General features: G+C 18.9%; 1 protein-coding gene across 1 annotated transcript in view; it reads left to right on the top strand.

Annotated features, from left to right (window-relative positions):
* Positions 1 to 20,625, top strand: part of LOC409111 (serine/threonine-protein kinase minibrain) — a 64,274-nt gene extending 43,649 nt beyond the window's left edge. Inside the window, exons 3-8 of the mRNA XM_026446404.1 lie at positions 9,515 to 9,683; positions 11,120 to 11,287; positions 14,430 to 14,716; positions 14,789 to 14,935; positions 15,550 to 15,982; positions 19,922 to 20,625. Of these exons, the coding sequence (XP_026302189.1) occupies positions 9,515 to 9,683; positions 11,120 to 11,287; positions 14,430 to 14,716; positions 14,789 to 14,935; positions 15,550 to 15,982; positions 19,922 to 20,379 (1,662 nt within the window). The 3' untranslated portion in view covers positions 20,380 to 20,625. The remainder of the gene's footprint in view (positions 1 to 9,514; positions 9,684 to 11,119; positions 11,288 to 14,429; positions 14,717 to 14,788; positions 14,936 to 15,549; positions 15,983 to 19,921) is intronic.
* Positions 20,626 to 21,840: the final 1,215 nt, after the last annotated feature.

The raw sequence follows: 21,840 nt of genomic DNA, 5'->3' as shown, positions 1-21,840 counted from the left end.
GAATATTAAATGTAAATGGTTGAATATATAATTCTTAAAAAAATTATATTATTTATATAGCTATATATAATAAATATATATAATAAATTTAATAAATAGCGAGGAAATAAATATAGAAATAAAAAAATAAAATTTGATGAAATAAAAATAATTTATTATTTTCTAAAATATTAATAATAAACTTTCAATATTAATAAATTTTCAATATTATATATTAAATTTTCTCTATAAACATAATTAATATAATCGTTTTGTAATGAAGTGCCGATCTTGATATTTATTATTATCCTATATAAAATCTTTAGTTGTTTCCATGAAAAATTGTAAATATTAATGATTCCTTTACTGGAGCTGCCTTTAAATTCTAACCTAATCCCATTCAATCACAATCATTATTCTATTCGAAGCATGCCCAAAACAACAATTTTTACATTTGCACGCTAAATGTTTTTATTTACAAGTTAATTTTTTCTTTTCGCTTATATTTCATGTTATATTTAGTATTTGATAACTTAAATATATTTAATTTCTTGAAAATGACTGATCAGAACTTTTTAATTGTAGAAATGGCTTGTGGAACAATCTAGATAGGAGATTGATATAACTAGATATTATCGACTATTCGATACTCGTCGACTACTGTATAAACTGTGTAAACATTAATAATATCTATATCAGCAATCAATATATAGCTTTTAATATAATATTGAAAGTTTTTATTAACATTCCAGAGACTAAAAATAAATATCTAAAATTTAAAATTTTTCTTATCAGTTTTTCAAATTGGTAAGTGAAATTTTTCGAAATTATAGCAATAATATTTTAATAACTAAATAATAAAAAAAAATTAAGATTCTACAAAGGAAAGAAAGGTTAAAATTAATAATAATAATAATATCTATGATTGAAGAATAAATAATATTTATCAAAATATTTATTAAATTTACTCCAGATATTATAAAATGGTATTATAATTAAAATGTAAAATTTTCATTTAATATTTGTATAAATAAATAAATAATTCTCAATGAAAGATAGTAATTGAACTTAAAATTAAATTTTTATTTAATTCAAACAAATATAATCTGTTTTAATTTAATTAAAACTATAATTCATACTATGATTCATTTGATATTATATATATATATATAAATTAACAAGTAAACAGATTCTATTTTGTTATATTCAAATTTAAAGTTTTATAAGAAAAGCATTTGAATTCAGTATATAGTTAATAGTGAAAATTATCTATTAATTTTATTTTATTTTATTTTTTTTAATTCTTAAAACAAATATACTAATAAAAATATAATAATCCATTTTCATTATTGTTTCTACAGATATGAAAAAAAAAATAACATTTTATAAAATAGAATAAATAATAAAATAAGAAATATAAACATATAATGACATTTATGAAAAACTTCGAAAATTTTTATAATTAAACTTTATAATATAGTTGTTCGTGATTTTATGTTTCGTGATTTGTATATCTTGAATATATTTAAAAAAATAAAAAAAATCACATTAAAAATAGAGATATTTGTCATTATAATCAAGACAAATCATGAAATCACATAAATTATAAATAAAAATCATGTAACAATTTGATATACATTCAAAAAAATTAAAAATATATATCAAATAAATTAAAAAAAAAATTTTAAAAAATAATTAAATATCATTGACATAATGATAGATTCTAAAGAAAAATTCGAAGAAAAGTATCTTATAATTCATCGACGTAAATATCTATAATTTTGATTAAATTCATTTATTTATACTATTTACTATATAATATTATGTATATAGTATACAATATTTTTTGTAAATTATTTTACTATGATACATTTGATCTTATAAGAAAATAACATATAATATAATGAAATTTTTAATGTATAAATTATTTTTAAATTTTTTAACAATTTTTATTGCAATTATTTTTAAAGTTCTTCTTCATGAGTTTCTAATGAAGAAATAGTAAAATAATTACATTCATTAATTTTTTGTATTTTTTTTATACTATTATTATAATATTTCCATAATTTATAATTATAAATAATCTCATGTATTTTCGTGTCTTCTTTTTACAATATTTAAAATAAATTTTTGTCTTTTTTTAAAATCTTTAAACTATAATATTTATTTCATATATTTAATAAAATATAATTATATAAATATTTATTACGCATCTATTTTTGTTATTTTTAAAATATTGTTTTATATTTTAACAATAAATATAAATATCATAATTTCTTTTTATAAATTATTTTTTAGATTATTAAAGAATATATAATTATTTTTGTTGAAATTATATTAATAAAAAAAGTTCTACAATCTTTTTATTGAAATTAATTTTATATAATTACTTTTATTGTACTGTTTTTATACTAATATTGTATAATTTGTATTGTTTTTATTAATATTGTATAAATACTTTTTACACTCAATAATATATAATTGTCAAAATATTTTATATGTAATCATTCAAAAGTGATTGAAACATTATTTTATTCACAAAATATAAATAAAGTGTCCCAAAATTAACGCAAGATTTGAATTAAATATAAAAGAAAGTTTTTAGTCTTTTGATATTTATTTTTTAAGTGAATCATAAAGTACATAAGATAGGATTATTTATGGAATAACACATCGGGCAAAAACTCCACGGTTTTGCTGGCACATACGTACCCTTTCGTCGAAATTTTTCATGACCTTTCTACATAATTGTGGCTGAATTTTGTTGACGCAGTGTTTAATTTCCTCTTGTAATGGAAACGTGTAATGGAACGTGTGGTTGTGGGATTGTTGACATAGACCTTTGACTTCAAATAATCCTATAAGAAGAAATCTAATGGTGTTAAATCACATGATCTAGAGGTCAATTCTGATCACCGAAACGAGAGAGTACACGATCAGAAAATGTCTCATGCAGTAATTGAATTATTTCATTGGCTGTATGGCATGTGGCACCGTCTTGTTGAAACCACATATTGGTCATATCAGTATCGTCCAATTTCGGCAGAAAGAACTGTATTATCGTGTCGCGATATCGAGCACCATTAACAATTGCTGCTTGACCAGTCTCATTCTCAAAAAAGTATGGTCCGATGATACCTCCTGCCCAAAATCCGCACCAAACAGTGACATGTTGTGGGTGCATTTGTTTTTCGCTAATCACACGTGGAACCCCAAACACGGCAATTTTAGCGATTAACAAAGCTTGAGATGAAAATGTGCTTCATCGCTTAGAATTATTTTGCTCAAAAAACACAGCATCCACTTTTTGATGATTAATAATCCATTCCACGCTGTTGTATCATATAACGCTCCATTTTTACTAACCCTAAACTCTCAGCTGTCAAACTGTTCTTTATTCAGGGTTACCAACAACTTAATACAAAAATGGTGGCAAATTCAAATTTTGCGTTAATTTTGGGACACCCTTTATAAGCAAAATTTCCAAGCAGTAAAATAAAATAAAAGAAATTACATTACATATTAAGTATAAAACATCTTAAAATTAAAGTTTGTAATGTACAATTATGAATGAATTTTTTATATAAGATTCATGTATGTGTATATTTATAATGTTTTACATTATTATATATGTATATTATTCTATGAAATATTTATGTTACTTTTATATTACATAGTAATAAAAATTGAATTTTATGTTCATAATAAATTATTTTATATGTATACATATATGTATATATATGTAATGTTTTATACAAACATATATTCCTTATAGCACTTATATATAATTTCATATTATTATCTCATTGATATTTTATATTAAAACAATTTAAAAAAATGATCATTGTATTTGATTAGTGACTAGTGACAATTTCCAAATTTTGGAAGATTTTATATATTTTTAAAATCAATTATTTTACATGAGTTAAAAATTTACATAGATAAATATTTACGAAAATTTTCTATATATTTACATATTGAAAATTTAAATAGAAAAATTGATACGAATATTGAACTTATCTAAAAAAAGAAATTATCTATAAAAAGAACACGATAAAATTATATTTGAAAATAGATCAAAATAATTTAAATTCTTTTTGGTTCTTTTGGTCAATAGAAAATATATTATATTATAAATTATATTTATATTTTACCATTATCCTTTTTTTACTTCATCAAAATGACTGAAGATACATTTATATTAAATGTATATTAATTAATTCATTAATTAATTCAGATTTAGATTCATTAATATGAAGGATTTCAAATTCAATCTTATTAAATATATAATCATTGTAATTTTTCTATTCTACTGACAAATTAATTAAAAAGAGTTTGACTACTCTAAGTTTCAGGTATAGATTTATTATATGTATCGTTTTTTTATAAACATCTTTTTTATAGATATTTATAATATGTATATATCGATTTTTTCATTTAAATTTTCTATGCATAGAATTTTTTATAAATATTTATGATCTACATCAATTATCGTGAATACAAAATAGTTAATTCTAAAAATACATAAAGTCTTCTAAAATTTAGAGATTAAATATATAATTTATCAATTAATAGGTTGAAGTTAATCACATATGATATGATCAATATTTTTTAAATTGTTTTATGAAATATCTGATATTATAAATTTATTTAAAACATATTTGAAACAATTTATATATTTATATACAATTTATATACAGTAATTTAATATTAAAATAAAAATAAGATCTCATTATATAGGTTTATATAGATATAAGATTTCTCATTATATAGTTTTTATAAATACTTATAATTCATACGAATTTTTCTATAGATATTTAAATATTAAAAAAAATATATATATAATCATTTTTGATGATTGCATATAATAAATAACAAATAAATTTTGTTTATATTTAAATATAAATTTCATTTTCTTATTTATTGCATTTTATTTCTATATTGGCAAATTAATGTATTAAATTGATTTGCTCAATAAGATTATTTCATAATATTCCTCGTTTTTTTTTTATATTTCTCATTTATTTGACATGTAAATTTTTTTATATATATTTATAATGTATACTATACTTTCTTGTGGACATGATATGTGTGCTTGTGAATTATTTTTTTTTTATGCAAGTTATATAATGAGACATTATTGAGACATTATTGAGACATTATTCCATTAATTATATGGAACATATTAATTAAATGAAGCAAATAATTTCTAATAATAAATTTATTTTTTAATTTCCAACATTTTCTATATTGTACAATAAAATTATTTATAACACTAAATATCAATATTCTGCTTTTATAATTTCTTAAAAAAATCATCAGTATTTTTTTAATAGTAATTATATTTTCATTTTTTAATTTATTCTAAATCAATGTTTAGAGATTAGGAATATTAAAGTTTATTTTTTATATGATATTATAATTTATTATATTTAATATTTATAATTATTTTTAATTTTAATTTTATTTTATTTTAAAAAATTGAAGTATTTGTTATTAAATATTCTATGCAAAAAGCAAAAATATATATCTTCTAAAGAAGATAATTCGAACTTTTTTCTTATTTTAACTTTAAAACTTATATATCATTCAAATTATTTTGAAGTTCTTTAAAATTGAGAAAAAAAAATGTAACTCGAAACATCATTATTTTATTGATATAATTATATAATATTGCTTTATTGATTAATATGTTTTATTTGATATGTTTATTATACATATAATAAATTAATATGTATATATATATATATATATATATATATATATATATATATGTTCAATATATTTTTTTTGCACTTTATATTATTTTTAAACTTTATATTATTTATAAATCGATTATTTTTATTATATTCTTTTTTTTTCTTTTCATTTTTTTTTCGGTTTTTTATTCGCATTTTTTTGTTTTGTTTTGATTGCGGTCCATAATTTTTTTTTTGTAAGTGAATACTTATATATTTATTTATTTATTTTCATAATTAATTACTTTGTCGAGAACTTATAATAGATATTTTTCATTTCTTTTATTTTATATGCAATATTTATCTTTAAGTAATATTTTAAGGGCTCATCTAAAAATCGTCAAAAAAATGTTTAAAAAAAAAATAAATAAATTAAAGCAAACATCACATAATAAAAATTATTTTTTTGTAAGTCAAATAATAAGGAAGATTTTAAAATTAACTTAATTTTTTTATCTATTGATTTATTTAGATATTTCAAAAAAATATTATTTTTACATACATCAAAAATTTAATAAGTATAACATAATTTAAAATATTAGAATTTATTAAAAATTATAATTTAATAAATATTAAAAATTCAATGAAACATATGAAAAACAAAGAACATATGATTGTTTATATTTTCCTTGTCTCTTATATAATAAAATTTTAAATTTAAAATGTTTTTTAAATGTTTTTTTTTACATAAATAAATTTTTTTAAAATAAGAAATATCCAAATTATTCAATTAATGCATTCAAAATATAACTCTATTTAAAAAAATGAAAGTGACTTTGAAATTTCTTATATTATAGAAATAGTGTATTACAAATAAATAAAAAATTATAAATAATTTACATTATACGATGCGTTTAAAATCAAATAAGTTTTGTTAAAATATTTTTTAATAATATATATATAATTTTTGATAATTTTAATTCCTCATAAATTTGATATTAAACCATATTATAAAAGTTCTTTAGTATAAAAGAACATTATGTATAAATTATTTTTTTTATAAATGAATTAAAATAGGATTTAAAATTTAAAAATCAAAATAATTTTTTTAAATGATATTTTCTATTCATAATATTGTAGCGAAAATGAATTCGAATGCTACATTATTTTTTATAGAAAAATCATAAATTAATAGAATCGTTAATGCATCAATATATATGACAATGTAGTTAACTAATGTAGTTAGCTAAATATTTCGCTTTAAACCATGTAATTTATATTGTTGCCTTTTTATATTAGCTTGGTTCAAATTTTATTTAACTACTTATCTTATGTAATTAAGAATTAAAAATAAAAAATATTAAAATTATTTCAATATTAATAATGACTTTTTAATTATATTTTTGGTAATAAATAGATAAAGAGTAATGGACTCTTAGTTCTAAAAACGATTTTATTTTGATTTTTTCTTATGGAACTATCTGAGAAAAATAGGTTTTTAAATTATGAATTGTGCTCAAAAGTTATATTTAATTAAATTATAATTATTTAAGAAAATATATTTGAGAAAAAATATTGAAAAATGTAAAAAAATAATTTTGAAAAAACTACAAATATTATAATACTACTAATAAATATATAAATATAAATATTATAAAATTACAAATATTGTATATTTAATAATAGTTGTTATTTAATAATAGTAAGATAAATAAAAAAACTGATTATTAAATTTTTATTATTACGAATTCAATAGTGAAAAATGAATATTAAAATTCGTTATTTAATATTAATGTGAAATAATTTTTAATTTTTTATATTTGCTATAACATCCTTCAATAATTATAAATTTAAATTATAAATCTGGCATAAGAAAATAATACAGTTACACTATTGTAAGCAGTTACACTACAGTTACACTATTGTATGAAATATTCAATTATAACTGAAATATATCAGTATATGCGATTTCAATTCTATTATTTTACGATATGTTATAATCTTAATATAATAGAAAAATATTATGAATAGAAAAATATTTAACTAAATTTTTATAGAAGTATTTTTTTGAAAAATATTTTTTGTTTCTTTACGAGATAATTCATCATTCGTGTTTAAATGTAATATTCTATATATAATTTTATAATATGTTTATATATTTATAGAATATTTTTAGAAAATTAAATAAAAATTAAAACAAATATAAAAATTAATATACAAAAATATCGTTTATTTATTAAGTTATAAACAAATAATTGAAATTTGTGCTAGATAAAATGAAACAGAATGATTTTCTCTGTTATATTGCACTCCATTCGCGTTTTATTTTATTTAACACAAATTTAAATTATTTAGAATTGATTCTTTAAAGAAAAACAAAATTATAAGAATTTTATTATTAATAAATATTATGATACATATTATAGTAATATTATAAAAATTTATTAATAATATTTAATGATAAATATTTTCAATCAAATTTAATTTTATGAAATATATTTTTTTTATATTAAAAATTATTATATTATTGAGTCAAATTTTTTCTTAAATTTATTTTATACTATTATAAAAAATATACAGACATTCCAAATTATTGTAAATTAATTAGTATTCATTGTTTTTTTTTCATTATATATAATCAATTATATAATTTGCTGTTAAATATAGTTATATTAATATAGATTAGTTCATAATTTATGATTCGAAATAAAACGAAAATCAAGAAAAATAAGAGAGTCTATTTTCGAATAAATCAAGAGTGAACATTTTTTAAAATACAAATGAAGTTAGGTAATACTATCTATTTAATTTATATTCAATCAAGAATTACATAATTTTATTTGTATTTTAAAAATTTTCAAATTTTATTTATTCAAAAATAAAACATACATACAATTTCATTATTCTTAATTTTCATTTTATTTTGAATTATAGAATTTTTTTGACTTCATTTATATCATAAATTTCGAATTATGAAGTATACTATATAATAATAATATTATATATACTTATATAACATTTAACTTATTATAAATTAAATATATTTATTTATTTATTATATTTATTTATCTATTAATTATATTATATATTTTATTTATTTATTAAATATATTTATTTGTTAATTCATTTACCAAATCTTATTTTTTTTATAAAATATTTCATAGTTATTATTCTCTTTATTTTACGTAGAATATAATGAATATAATGATGATATAACGTAAATTTTATGCTATCTATAAATATATATCAATATTATATAAAATATTAAACGCAATAAAAATATTAAACGCATCAAAATTAAATGAATAAATAAAAATCGTAATAAAAAATTAATTTAATTTTTGAATTTATTTTTTTTAATAACTTAAGTTTCTTTTATTTGAAATTATGATATGTTTCAATTTTTATGTTCTCATGTTAGATTTTTATTTTCTAAATTATTAAATGTTTATTTTATTTATAATTTTTTATATCTTATTTTTATAATTAAATATTAATATTCATTTTATTTTTAAAGAAGATTGAATATTAAATAATATTATATGAAAAAATATGAAAAATATAATAAAATATAATTAAAGAATGAAATAAATATATGCACAAAATGTTATAATTATATTATAACATATATTATGTTATAATATAATGTTTAAATACATTGAACATATTAAATATGTGATACTATTTAAATTCGTATAAAAATAATACATGTAATATATTTTGATTCTGTTCAAATTTACATAGGATGATTCTTTTATATTTTTGAAATTTTGAAAATTTAGTGTAATATAATATTTTGTGAACTTCGGTATTTTTCAGTAATTTTTTGCTTTATTAATTTATTCTTTTTTTCATAGGTTTATTATGCTAAGAAAAAAAGGAGGGCGCAACAAATGCAAGGAGAAGATGGTTCCCATAAAAAAGAAAGAAAATTGTACAACGATGGTTGGGATGATGATAATCATGATTATATTATCAAGAATGGGGAAAAGTTCCTCGATCGTTATGAGATCGATTCGCTAATAGGTAAAAAAAAACTATATATAATAAAAATATTATGCAATATTTATTTTTATTGAATTAGTGATTTAATATATCACAATCAGTAAATAATAAATTTTTAAAAAATAATTAAAAAAATATTACTTATTTATTTAAAATTGAGAAAATATTTAATTAATTTATATAAAAAAAAAGATAAGTCTGAATAAATTTCGAAATGTAAAAATAAATAGTATATTTAAAAAAATAATAAGATTAAATATTCGATTACAGCTATAAAAATTTATCAATATAAGATTTATAATTTTTTAATCAATAAAATAAATTTATATTCTTTAATTCGTTTCATTTAATACAAGAATTCTTAATTAAAATTTAAAATCTCATAATATTTAAATTTCTTAATATATTGAATAACAAAAATATAATATTCTAAAAATACTAAAACATGGAAAATTAATTTTATTTAAATCATGATCTATCTTATTAAAAACATTTGAGAAAACAAAAATGTGATATTAATATAATTACGTCAATATATAGCTATTGTAAAAATATAAAAATAAATATTTAAAAACAAATTCGAATTTTTCAAAAATTTTTAATGTTTTTATATTTTATTATAATTTTTTATATTGAAAATAATGAGAAAAAATTCTTTAAAATTCTCTACATCATTGAATCTATAACATATATTATTAAAATAAATCTAAAACATATATATATTGCTAAAATTTTTGTAAAATTTTTTTCTCAATAATAAAAAATATTATAAACAGAAAAAAACCAAATAATTCAAATTTTGTAACTATTTTTTAACTTGAAATATAATTTTTTTTCTATAACCTTCTATCTAATTTATCATCAAATAAATTCAATAAAAGATGTTAGTTTTAAAGCGATTATTTTTGATTCTCTTATCCAATTATACATTTTTTAATGTTTATATTATAAATGTAATAGCAGTTTTCTTTAATGATAAATTCAGAAAAATTTTTTTTCCGAATTTATATATAGAATAATAATATATAGAAAGTTTGTTTAGAAATAAAAAATCTTTTTAGAAAGGACAAGGAGAAATTTATTTACATAAACTTTACATAATATTTATATAATTATTTTATTATAATATAGAGATAATATAGAGATAAATAACATATATTTATAACATAAATTTTAAATATTAATGATTTTAACCACTTTTTTAATATTTATCTTATTAAATATCTGTTTTTATATTATATTAATATAAAGGTACGTTTTCTTCTATTTTATTTCAAGTATTACGATTTTTAATAACATTATTCTTCTTAAATATACTTAATATGAATATTTAAGTTTTAATTATTAAATTTAATCAAAAAACTTAAATATAATTTTTACAATATATATATAATATCTTTATAAATAACATAGATATAATGATCATAATTTAAAACATTAAATATTTATATTTATAGGTAAAGGCAGTTTTGGCCAAGTAGTAAAAGCGTTTGATCATGAAGAACAAACGCAAGTGGCAATAAAAATTATCAAGAACAAAAAACCTTTTCTAAATCAAGCGCAAATCGAAGTGAGGCTATTGGAAATGATGAACAGGGCGGATACCGACAACAAATATTATATAGGTTGGTTATTATATTTTATTATTATATCAGGTACTTTATACATTATAATACTTTGTATTATAATGCATATAAAATGAATGTTTAATAATTGAAATAGATTATAATAATTTAATTATAATATCTTAATTTCAAATAAAGATAAAACAATATAAAAAAATTTTGCAATGTTTAACAAATTTTATTATTCTATTGTATATTTTAATATGAAATGTAATTATATTTCTTTTTAAATGGAATTTTAAGATCTTTTTTGAATAGTTGATTTTTATATATAAAAAATATAAATTAAAGTTATTGAATATTCAATATTTCTTAAAGTATTTTGCATTTTTTTAAAATTTACAATGTTTAAATGTTATATAATATTTCTTAAAATATTTTACATTTTTTTTTGAAAATTTACAATAAATATTTAAACGTTATTTCGTTACATTTTATACATTTTTACATTTATTCAATAATAGTAATATTGTAACAAATTTAATTTTTTTTTTATTTTATAACCATTTATAGACATTTCTTATAGATTTTAATGTTTTTAATATAAAAATCATTTTCTTTTAAAATCTATAGTTTTTAAAAATAATTTTAAAAAATTTTCAACAAGTTTTATACTTTTACAGTAATAGTTTTTGAGATGATGAGTCTTTTTCAATAAATAAATAAATTTAAAAAATCTGAATATATTCAAAAAATGATCAAATTAAAAGAATCAAGTTAAAAACAAATTTATTTCTGCTAATATTTTTAAATTCATATTTATATTTCATAAACTAATTTTAAAATATTTAATTATATTGTGCAATAAAAGAGAATTTTCTGCTAAAAAAAATATTAAGAAAAGTTATAAAATCATTTTTGTTTTCAATATAAAAGAGAAATAATTTAATAAAACATAGTGATAGTAATATATAGAATAGTGTATAATAGTAAATAATATAATGATCACAATTCTAATACAATATGTAAGAGACAAGATGATGATGATCATCATCATCGTATCATTGTTGTTGACTGTTTTATCAAATTATTTTGCTTTTATATTGAAAATAAAAATGATTTTATAACTTGTTTTGATATTTTTCTTAATAGAAAATTCTATCATGTAATATGATTAGAAATTTTTTCTTTAAATCCTTAATTTATGAAATTAACATATTAAAAATAGCAACATATTAACATAGCAAAAATAGATACATTTTGAGTATTCTTTAAAATTTAATTATTATTTAAATATATTTAGATATTTATAATTTAATAACTATTTATATCATTTTATTAAAATTTACAGAATCATTTTCAAAATCAAAAGAAATTGAATTATTATTATTAGAAAAGGATGAAACACTAACAAAATTGAAAATTTGCAATTCTTTTAAAATTGATTTTTTCAAAAACTATGAAAAAACAGGAATATAGATTGATATTAAAATTTTCAGAATATTAAAATCTATAAATACCTATTGAATATTATAATATTATAAATATTAAAAAAAATAATTAAACAAATAGCTATGAAACGAAAATCAAATTGCTGTCATATTTATTAATACAATTATATTCTTGTTACAATTATATTTCTTGATCTTATATACATAATTACATTATATTTATAATATAAATAATTTTCAATCAATATTCATTTAATTTCAAGAAATATATTAATTTATTTTTAACATATGATTTTAATGATTTTTGTTAATAAAGAAAAGAGAATTATATCAAGTTTAAAAAATAACTAATAGAAATAATAATAATTAATAACTAATAGAAAAATATTAAATAAAAACATTAATTTATGAATAATACTATATGTTATTATTATCTTTTCATAATACATAGATAATGAAAAATTATTTAATAGAACTATTTAATAAAAAAAATAATTTGATATAGTCATATATAGTTTTATTTCTTATAAAGAAAGAAATTTAAAAAAAAAAAAATTCAAAAAAATATGAAATTTTAGGAATATGTAGTACTTATGTAATCATTCTTTATTGAATCTCTTTATGTAATATATAAAAAAAATTTTGCGACATTAAATAAAAATAAAAAGATTTTATAAAATATTAATGAAATAATTTCTTTTTCTTTTTCTATTCCCATTTTTGATAATCTAATAAAAGAACAAAAAAGTTTAATAAAATAAGTTTAATAAAAGTTTAATATATATAATATAAATTTCCTTATTTTTGAAAATTCAGAAAATCAACATAATAAAATTTTATTTATTAAAAAAATATATAAATTTTATTTTTTTATACCGTCATATAAGCTGTTATTAAGTTATATAAAAATATACTATTATTTAAGCTTCTATTTAAAATTTTATGTATAATTAAAAACAAATTTAAAAAAAATTATTAATTTTTTTGTTTATAATTTCTTTTTAATTATATAAAAATAATAATAATTATTAAAAGAAACAATTTTATTTAAAAACTTTTTCTGTATTTTTTTAAAAATTTGCGAATTATATATTGAAATTTTAAAGTGATTTTAAATTTTAGGCAAAAAAATAAGCAGCAAAAAAAAATGATACACTTATATGAATACTACATATCTCCAAAGTTTCATAATTTTTTGAATTTTTGTATTAAGGATTTTTTTTGTTAATTATTTAGTTTGATTTGAATTTGAATTTCTTGAATATATTTTGTATTTCTTTAAAAAAAAAATTTGAAAGTAATAAAAAGAAAAAAATTATATTTAAAATATAATAATGACATTTTAAATATTATTTATTTTAAATTTTCAAAAAAAGTAAAATATTGCGAAAAATATTGAATTTTAAATAACTTTATCTTTATTTTTTTATAGCTATAATAATCTAAAAAATCATTTATTCCTAAAAGATCATGAAATTCCATTTAAAAATATTCATACAATTAAACTTTCTATATATATATATATATATATATATATATATATTTTATTAAATATATATATATATCTGAAAAAAATTGCATAATAGGATAATAGAATTTGCTAAACAATATAAAAATTTTTCTTTATTTTTCTATCTTTTCTAATTTTTAAAATTATAATCCATTGCAGTTACTTGAATCATCTTGAATATAGTATACTACTTATGTAAAATCATTAATAATTTGTACAAATTAAATTTTTTTAATTACAGTTAAACTAAAAAGGCATTTTATGTGGCGAAATCATTTATGTCTGGTATTCGAACTGTTATCATATAATCTGTATGATCTACTTAGAAATACAAATTTTCGAGGAGTGTCATTGAACTTAACAAGGAAGTTTGCACAGCAACTGTGTACTGCCCTTTTGTTCCTGTCTACACCGGAATTGAACATCATTCACTGTGATCTGAAACCTGAAAACATACTTTTGTGCAATCCCAAACGAAGTGCGATAAAAATAGTAGATTTTGGTAGTTCGTGTCAACTTGGACAAAGAGTAAGTAATATTATATTATGATTTAATAATTAATAATATAATTTTGAAGCTAATTATTAATTCTATTTACAGATATATCAGTATATTCAATCCAGGTTTTATCGATCTCCTGAAGTCTTATTAGGAATACCTTATGACCTTGCGATAGACATGTGGAGTCTAGGATGTATTTTAGTTGAAATGCATACGGGAGAACCTCTATTTAGTGGGGCCAACGAGGTAATAAATATTAAATTATATTAAAAATTTGTATTTTTATATAACGTAATATAATAAAATTATTTAATATTTTAATTAATTCATTTTATATATTATATATTCTATTTAATGTATTCAAAATTTTATTATGTAATTAAATATTATATAATCATGCTCAATTATAAATTTATAATATATATATATAAAGTATTAATATATTGGGATTTTTTAATCTTTTTAAAAAATCGATTTTAAAGAAAAAAGATTAAGGCTTATTTATTAAGCTATAAATTATTATTAAGTTTGTGTTAGGCAAAGCAAGACAAAAATAAAATAATTTTTATATTTAATGTATTATATTTTATATTTAATTATATTTATTATAATTTATATTTAATGTCTCGCTTCATTTAATATAAATTTAAATTATTAATTAGTTATAATAAATATTTATTTAAATTTTAAGTGATTAATTAATATTAATTAATGATATGATTTTTTATATTAATCATTGTTTTGGTTTCTAGAATTGATTTTTTAAAAATGATTCGAATATATTAATATTTTGAATAATACATTGCTATATAGTTATTATTAAAAAATAAATATTATTTATATATTTTTCTATTTTATAGGTCGATCAAATGAATAAAATCGTAGAAGTATTAGGAATGCCACCGAAACATATATTGGACCAAGCGCATAAGGCGCGGAAATACTTTGACAAAGTCCCCACGGATGGCTCGTATGTGCTGAAAAAGTCAAAGGATGGTAAAAAGTACAAACCTCCTGGTACAAGACGCTTACATGATATCTTAGGTGTCGAAAGCGGAGGCCCTGGTGGTAGAAGGATAGGTGAACCTGGTCATTCAATTTCTGATTACCTCAAATTTAAAGACTTGATTCTGCGAATGCTGGATTTTGATCCAAAAACAAGAGTGACGCCGTATTATGCACTTCAGCACAATTTCTTTAAACGAACAGCCGATGAGGGGACCAACACGAATATTGCTGCTGCCAATAGTGCTAACACGAGCCCGGCAGTAGTATCGATGAGCCAAGATCATGGTAAGTTATTAAAGATTTCATAATATATAAAGCATCATTTTTTGCTTAATGGATCGTTTTACACGCGTGATAAAATAAAAATATTCTCCTTTTTAATCTGGGATTTTTTTTATTACTGTTAATTTTAATTTGAACAATTTATATCTAAAACGTATTATATACCGAGTGTTAATTATACATTTAAATTATTTCCATTAATATTAAAAACAAAAAATTATAAAATAAAGTTTAAATAATTTCAAAATGTGCATCTGAAATTCACATTAAAGATTTTTTTTAAGATTATTAACATTTTTTTTTTATTATTACATTAATTTTATATTAATACATTTTTCTAGTACTAGTTTTTCGCATTAATATATTTCTGCAATCCCATTTTTGATAGCATTTCATAAAATTCATTCTTTCATATTATTTAATATTATTTGAAATTAATAGATTTTAAACCACAAAAAATAATTTATTAATTCAGTGATAAATTAGGTTTTGATCAACTGGTGGTCAAATAATTTATCCGTCCGTTAAATAAATATATTATTTATTACATTTTATATTCTTATAGTATTATTTATATACTATAGTATAATAATATTTTGTAAAATATCATCCAAAATATAAAATTTCAGATAAAAATTCTTTAAATTTTTTATCATTTTCATTTCAATGAAAAATCGATGATTTTATCTTCAAAATATGTATGTAAGTCGTATATATATTATATCTACTATTCATATTTGGTAAAAATTAAATATCTTTATTTAATTATATAATATTAATTATAATATGTATTAAATTAATAATACAAAAAATTGATTATTTTGAAAAAAATTTTTTTTTATTAAATTTTTTAATAAATGTTTTGAAATCGTTTAAATTTTTTTTTTAATGTTTCTTATTTTTAATAATAATGAAAATAATTTAGATATTCAATTTAATCATTCTGTATAATACATTATTCTACTTTCAGTAAGATTTTTAAACACTGATTAAGTTGTGCTACACTGGTTTAATATTTCGGTAAAAACAATTTATATTATATATATATTATATATTTAATAGTACACAAGAAATATTAAATAGATAATTTAATTTTTTTATATATCAATTTTAAATAATCTTATATATTTTCTATTTCTAAAATAATATTTATCAAACAAACGCACGTACTCTTTATAATTTATATATATATATATATATATATAATATATATAAGATGTATAATAATTATGAAATTTATGCAAATAAGCGCTCTGTATGTATAAAAAGATAGATTTTCAAAAATTATGCTATATATCGCTTAACAAGTACACAACTTTAATAAATACACAATTAGCAATCTCACGTAATTATTTTTTTAAATTTGTAATTTTGTTGTTTATTATTTCAATATACATAAAACAAATTTTTTATAATCTTGTATCTGAAAAAACTATGAATTCCAAAAGTATCAATGATTATTTTTATTTGCTTCTTATATAATGTATAGCAAAATTTTTCTTATACAGCTAAATTGTATTTTTTAACATGAATTATATATGAAATATATAAAATCTAATTAAGGCAACAAAATATTTATTTTTTAATTCATGATTTAATATTCAATTAAATTTAAACTTATATAATGATTTAGAAACATTCTATGTAAAAATTAATGAATTAAAGAAATACAATGACTCGTTTTGAGTTTTTAAGAAATTGTTTGGCATTGTATTGAAGATTTAGGCAGGTTTTAATTTGTGCAGAAAATAAAACATTTTATGATACGATTATTTTGTAATAAAGCAAATTAATCAGCTTATATAATAATAGAAAAAATCATTTTATAATATATAAAATAAATAAAAGATTGACATTTTTATAAAATAATTATTTATAAAATATTAAAATAAAATATATATTTTTTTGATATTTTTTATTTTCTGCGCAAACTAAACAATACTTGTTGTTGCCCGTAGATATGATGGGGGGACAGTACGTGGCTCGATGACTGTCGTATCCGCGGGGCGGCGACGACCTGTCCTAGGCCCCAACCCTAATCTTACTTACTAACATAAGTAAGTTCTGTCTAACAAACAATCCTACAAGCTAAAAGACTAACAATGTCCCTAATAATCATATCCTGACCTCGAATGTAACATACGACGCCTTGCTTGCTTAAATAAAAGAATTAGTACTTTTAATTTTTTTTTCTTTTAAGTGACACACGGATTCATATTAATGGCCCGTGTTTCAATATTTTGATATATATTCAGTATACTCAGTATAAATTATATTTATTGTAAAATTATTATCCTAATTACTTAAGAATGCCTTTGTCAATATAAAATATATTAGAATTTAAAAACAATGAAAATTAAATAGTATCATGGGAATATATTCTTTATAATTTATATCCACAATTATAAGAAATCAAAAATTTTATGTAATTTTATGACTTTTAATAATTATTTCATTGCAAAGAACATATTCCTATTAAAAATAATTGAATTGCATATTTGTTTTTATTTTGTAGATTTTTTTATTGTCTTGTAATTTATTTTATGCATGCTTTAATTGCCTGCATATAGCACGTTCAGAAGTGCATCTTCGTTATATAATGTGAGAAATATTAGATTTCATCATTTCAATAAATATTTCATTAATTTATATATCTGCACATCCATCACTTTTAGTTTTTTTAATTTAAAATGATTTTTTTTTCTCTTGCATATTCCTATTTCAATATGAATATCTAAATATTTATTAAAACATAAATCATAAGTTATAATTGTAATTTTATAAGATAGTATAAAGAATAAATGTTTGAAAACGAAGGAATTTTAGAATGTAGAGTAAGACGATTTTAAAGGGTAATGTAGAAAATTATTTTTTAATTGATCGTAATTAATAATGAATGCAAAATACAAAATTTAATCACTTTTGATTTATCTTATATCTATATATGTATTTGACAGTAAGTTTTTATCAATTTATTATTAAAATTATCCTTTAAATTTAATAACATTAGTAAAAAATAATAAGAAAATATATCATGTTTAAAATATAATTCATATATTAATAATCATAAAATATTTATTCGAATATAATTAAGCTTTATTAAATAAATTATATTATTTATAAATATAATTTCGAAAACTATAATAAATTTTTTATTCATAAGAAATTTAAATTTATGAACAAATATTGAAATATTATAATAAATTTTTATGTATTATATCTATTTTTATTGTTATATAATATTTTAAAACCAGAATGTATATGTTAGTCTGGTTTAAAACTTATAATTAGATATCTATATATTATGTTATTTAAAATTTATATTAATTATTTGTTACTTATTTCACTTTATTTATTTTACAATAATTGGCTATTTTAAAGTATAAAAAATATATTTTTATGTCTATTTTAATAGATATAATATTATATAATATTTTTAATTTTAATTATGATTATTCTTAACTTAATTACCATATATTTATAATTTTTATTTATATAAATTAAAATTATATAAATCAATAGATTCATAAAAAATACAACTCTTAGAAATCGTCTTTCGATTTAAATTATATCAATTATGTGCACGAATTATCATTTTGATAAAATATATTTTATATTTTATTAATAATTATATTAATAATTAGATTAATAATATTGCAATCTATTTCAAATTTTTTATTGTTTCAATTATTCAAAGATAAAGATATACAATTAATTAATGCTTCAATATCGATAAATAATTAGTATATATAATAATAAAATCAAGTTAAATTCAGTGCCTGGAATGTATCTTCGTAGTATTTTGAAATCTTTTTTATTTATTTCAATTTTCTCATAGTGACGTTCTATTGTAAGAGCTAGTAAATTGGATGATTTTTGCATTAGTGTGAAAATAATTTTATATTCTTTATCGATCTAAAATTATATTTTTTAATGTCCTAGGACTGGTAACCATGTCAGGACAGGGAAGCAACAACAGTGGCAATCCGATGCAAATATCAAGTCTCCCTGGTGGCTATCAGCCTATGGAGTGCGATTCATCGCCTCGTCATTTAGGGAATCGACGTGTCGTAACAACAAACTATCCGTCAACTTCGGCCACTGGGGTGTCTGCATCCGGGCCGATGTCCATGCAATCTGTAGACAGTTCCCTGATACAAAGCTCTCTTGGATCGTATAATAGCCTAATTCTCCCTGGTATATCCCATCTGCCTGCGATGATGACCTCACCAATGATTCAGCAGCAGAACTTTTACAATTATGGTTATTCAACGACTGATGCGCACGGAATAGTCAGACAACCGTCGACAGTCTCAACCGGTAAACAAAGAGATCCGGAAAGAGAAGATAGTCCTATGGTTGGAGTATGCGTCCAGCAGAGTCCAGTTGCTATTCACTGAAACGAAAAGAAATAAAAAGAACTACGACGACGATCGATACGTATTGTCGTCACGATAGCGGTACCGTCAAAAATATATATTAGGTGATTATATATACTGTATATACAAAGTTCATGATGATACCACAAAACCTGTTGTACTGTTTATGAAAAGAAAAAAAAAAGAAGGGAAATGAGAACGGGAAATAGGAAAAGTCCTTCCCTGTTGCATTGCTTTGCATTTCATCGTTTTGTTGTCTACAAAAAACATCGTGAAATTAAAACAATTATATTAATATTATTGCATAAACGTGTTGAAAAAATATTATAATAATTAGTAAGAATTGCTTCAATTTAAAAGCTTAAAAAAAAAAAAAAAAAAAAAAAAAAAAAAAAAAAAAAAAAAAAAAATTTAAAAGACAGAAGTTAACTAGTCGTTTGACAATTTCTCTGCTCGTTTATAAAAAGAACAGCTTTATATATGAGTGGCACTTTTAAAAGAAAAAAGAATAAAGATGAAAAAATTAAATTAAAAAATATAATTATGAAGAAATGCAAAGGAAAACATAGGGGAAGCTTCTTTTTTCCATTATTTTTTCTTTCCCTTCTTAGTTTTTTTTTTATTTATGTATCTCTTAAGAAGCCGACTGGTCTTACATTGGGCACGGATTTATATCCGGTACAGAAGCTTATGATACTTTGCTTATGAGCACGGACAGACAAACATGGTCTAGTGAGGATGAACCCAGCTGGCCTCTCGGGTCCTGCCCGATTCTGCAAACACTCCAAATGCTTTAGTCGCGTGCAAACGTCGTTAACAAATTTTGGCACCCAAAATTGTGTGGCCTAGAGAGCGAAAAAGTGATAATTACTATTATTAAAAATGCATTAACAAAAGAAAAAGTAAGAATTACCAGTGTAAGCATATACTCCAATAGAGTTTTATACACAATGTCACGAATGTAAACGGTTTAGCAAGTAATTGCTAGCAAACAGTCGCGTCAAATGCTAGTTATTTGTACAATATACATAGATAAATGATAAGAGTGCAGCTTTAGAATTTAGCTTTTAAGTATGAAAGGGGAGGACACTGACATTGTAAACTCGACTCTTTTATTTACTTTGATGAATAGAAAAGAGGACGTTGCAAACGTCAGTTTGTTACCGATAAAGGACTTTAAACAAACGAGGTTTGCATGATTTAACAACAATACATATTTATACAGAAGACAGTAATAAGAAAGTTAAAAGGCAGTATACATATAAGATTGATCAAGATTGATATAATCATACAAAAAACCTAGATACTTTATAATAAATGATACGCGCGTACTCATATACATATGTTTCTAATGGCAGTCGTAATTGATTTTTGCCGTTTCACTTTGGTAATTGTAATGTTATTTATATTATATTAATATATCTTCGGCATAAGTTTATAACCGTTTTCTGGCATTTTTTTTTTTCAAGTTTCGATAATTAT

Source organism: Apis mellifera, linkage group LG2 (assembly GCF_003254395.2).
Source record: "Apis mellifera strain DH4 linkage group LG2, Amel_HAv3.1, whole genome shotgun sequence".
NCBI lineage: Eukaryota > Metazoa > Arthropoda > Insecta > Hymenoptera > Apidae > Apis > Apis mellifera.
Note: the sequence above shows the minus strand (reverse complement) of the source record. Positions and strands in the feature narration are given on the sequence as shown.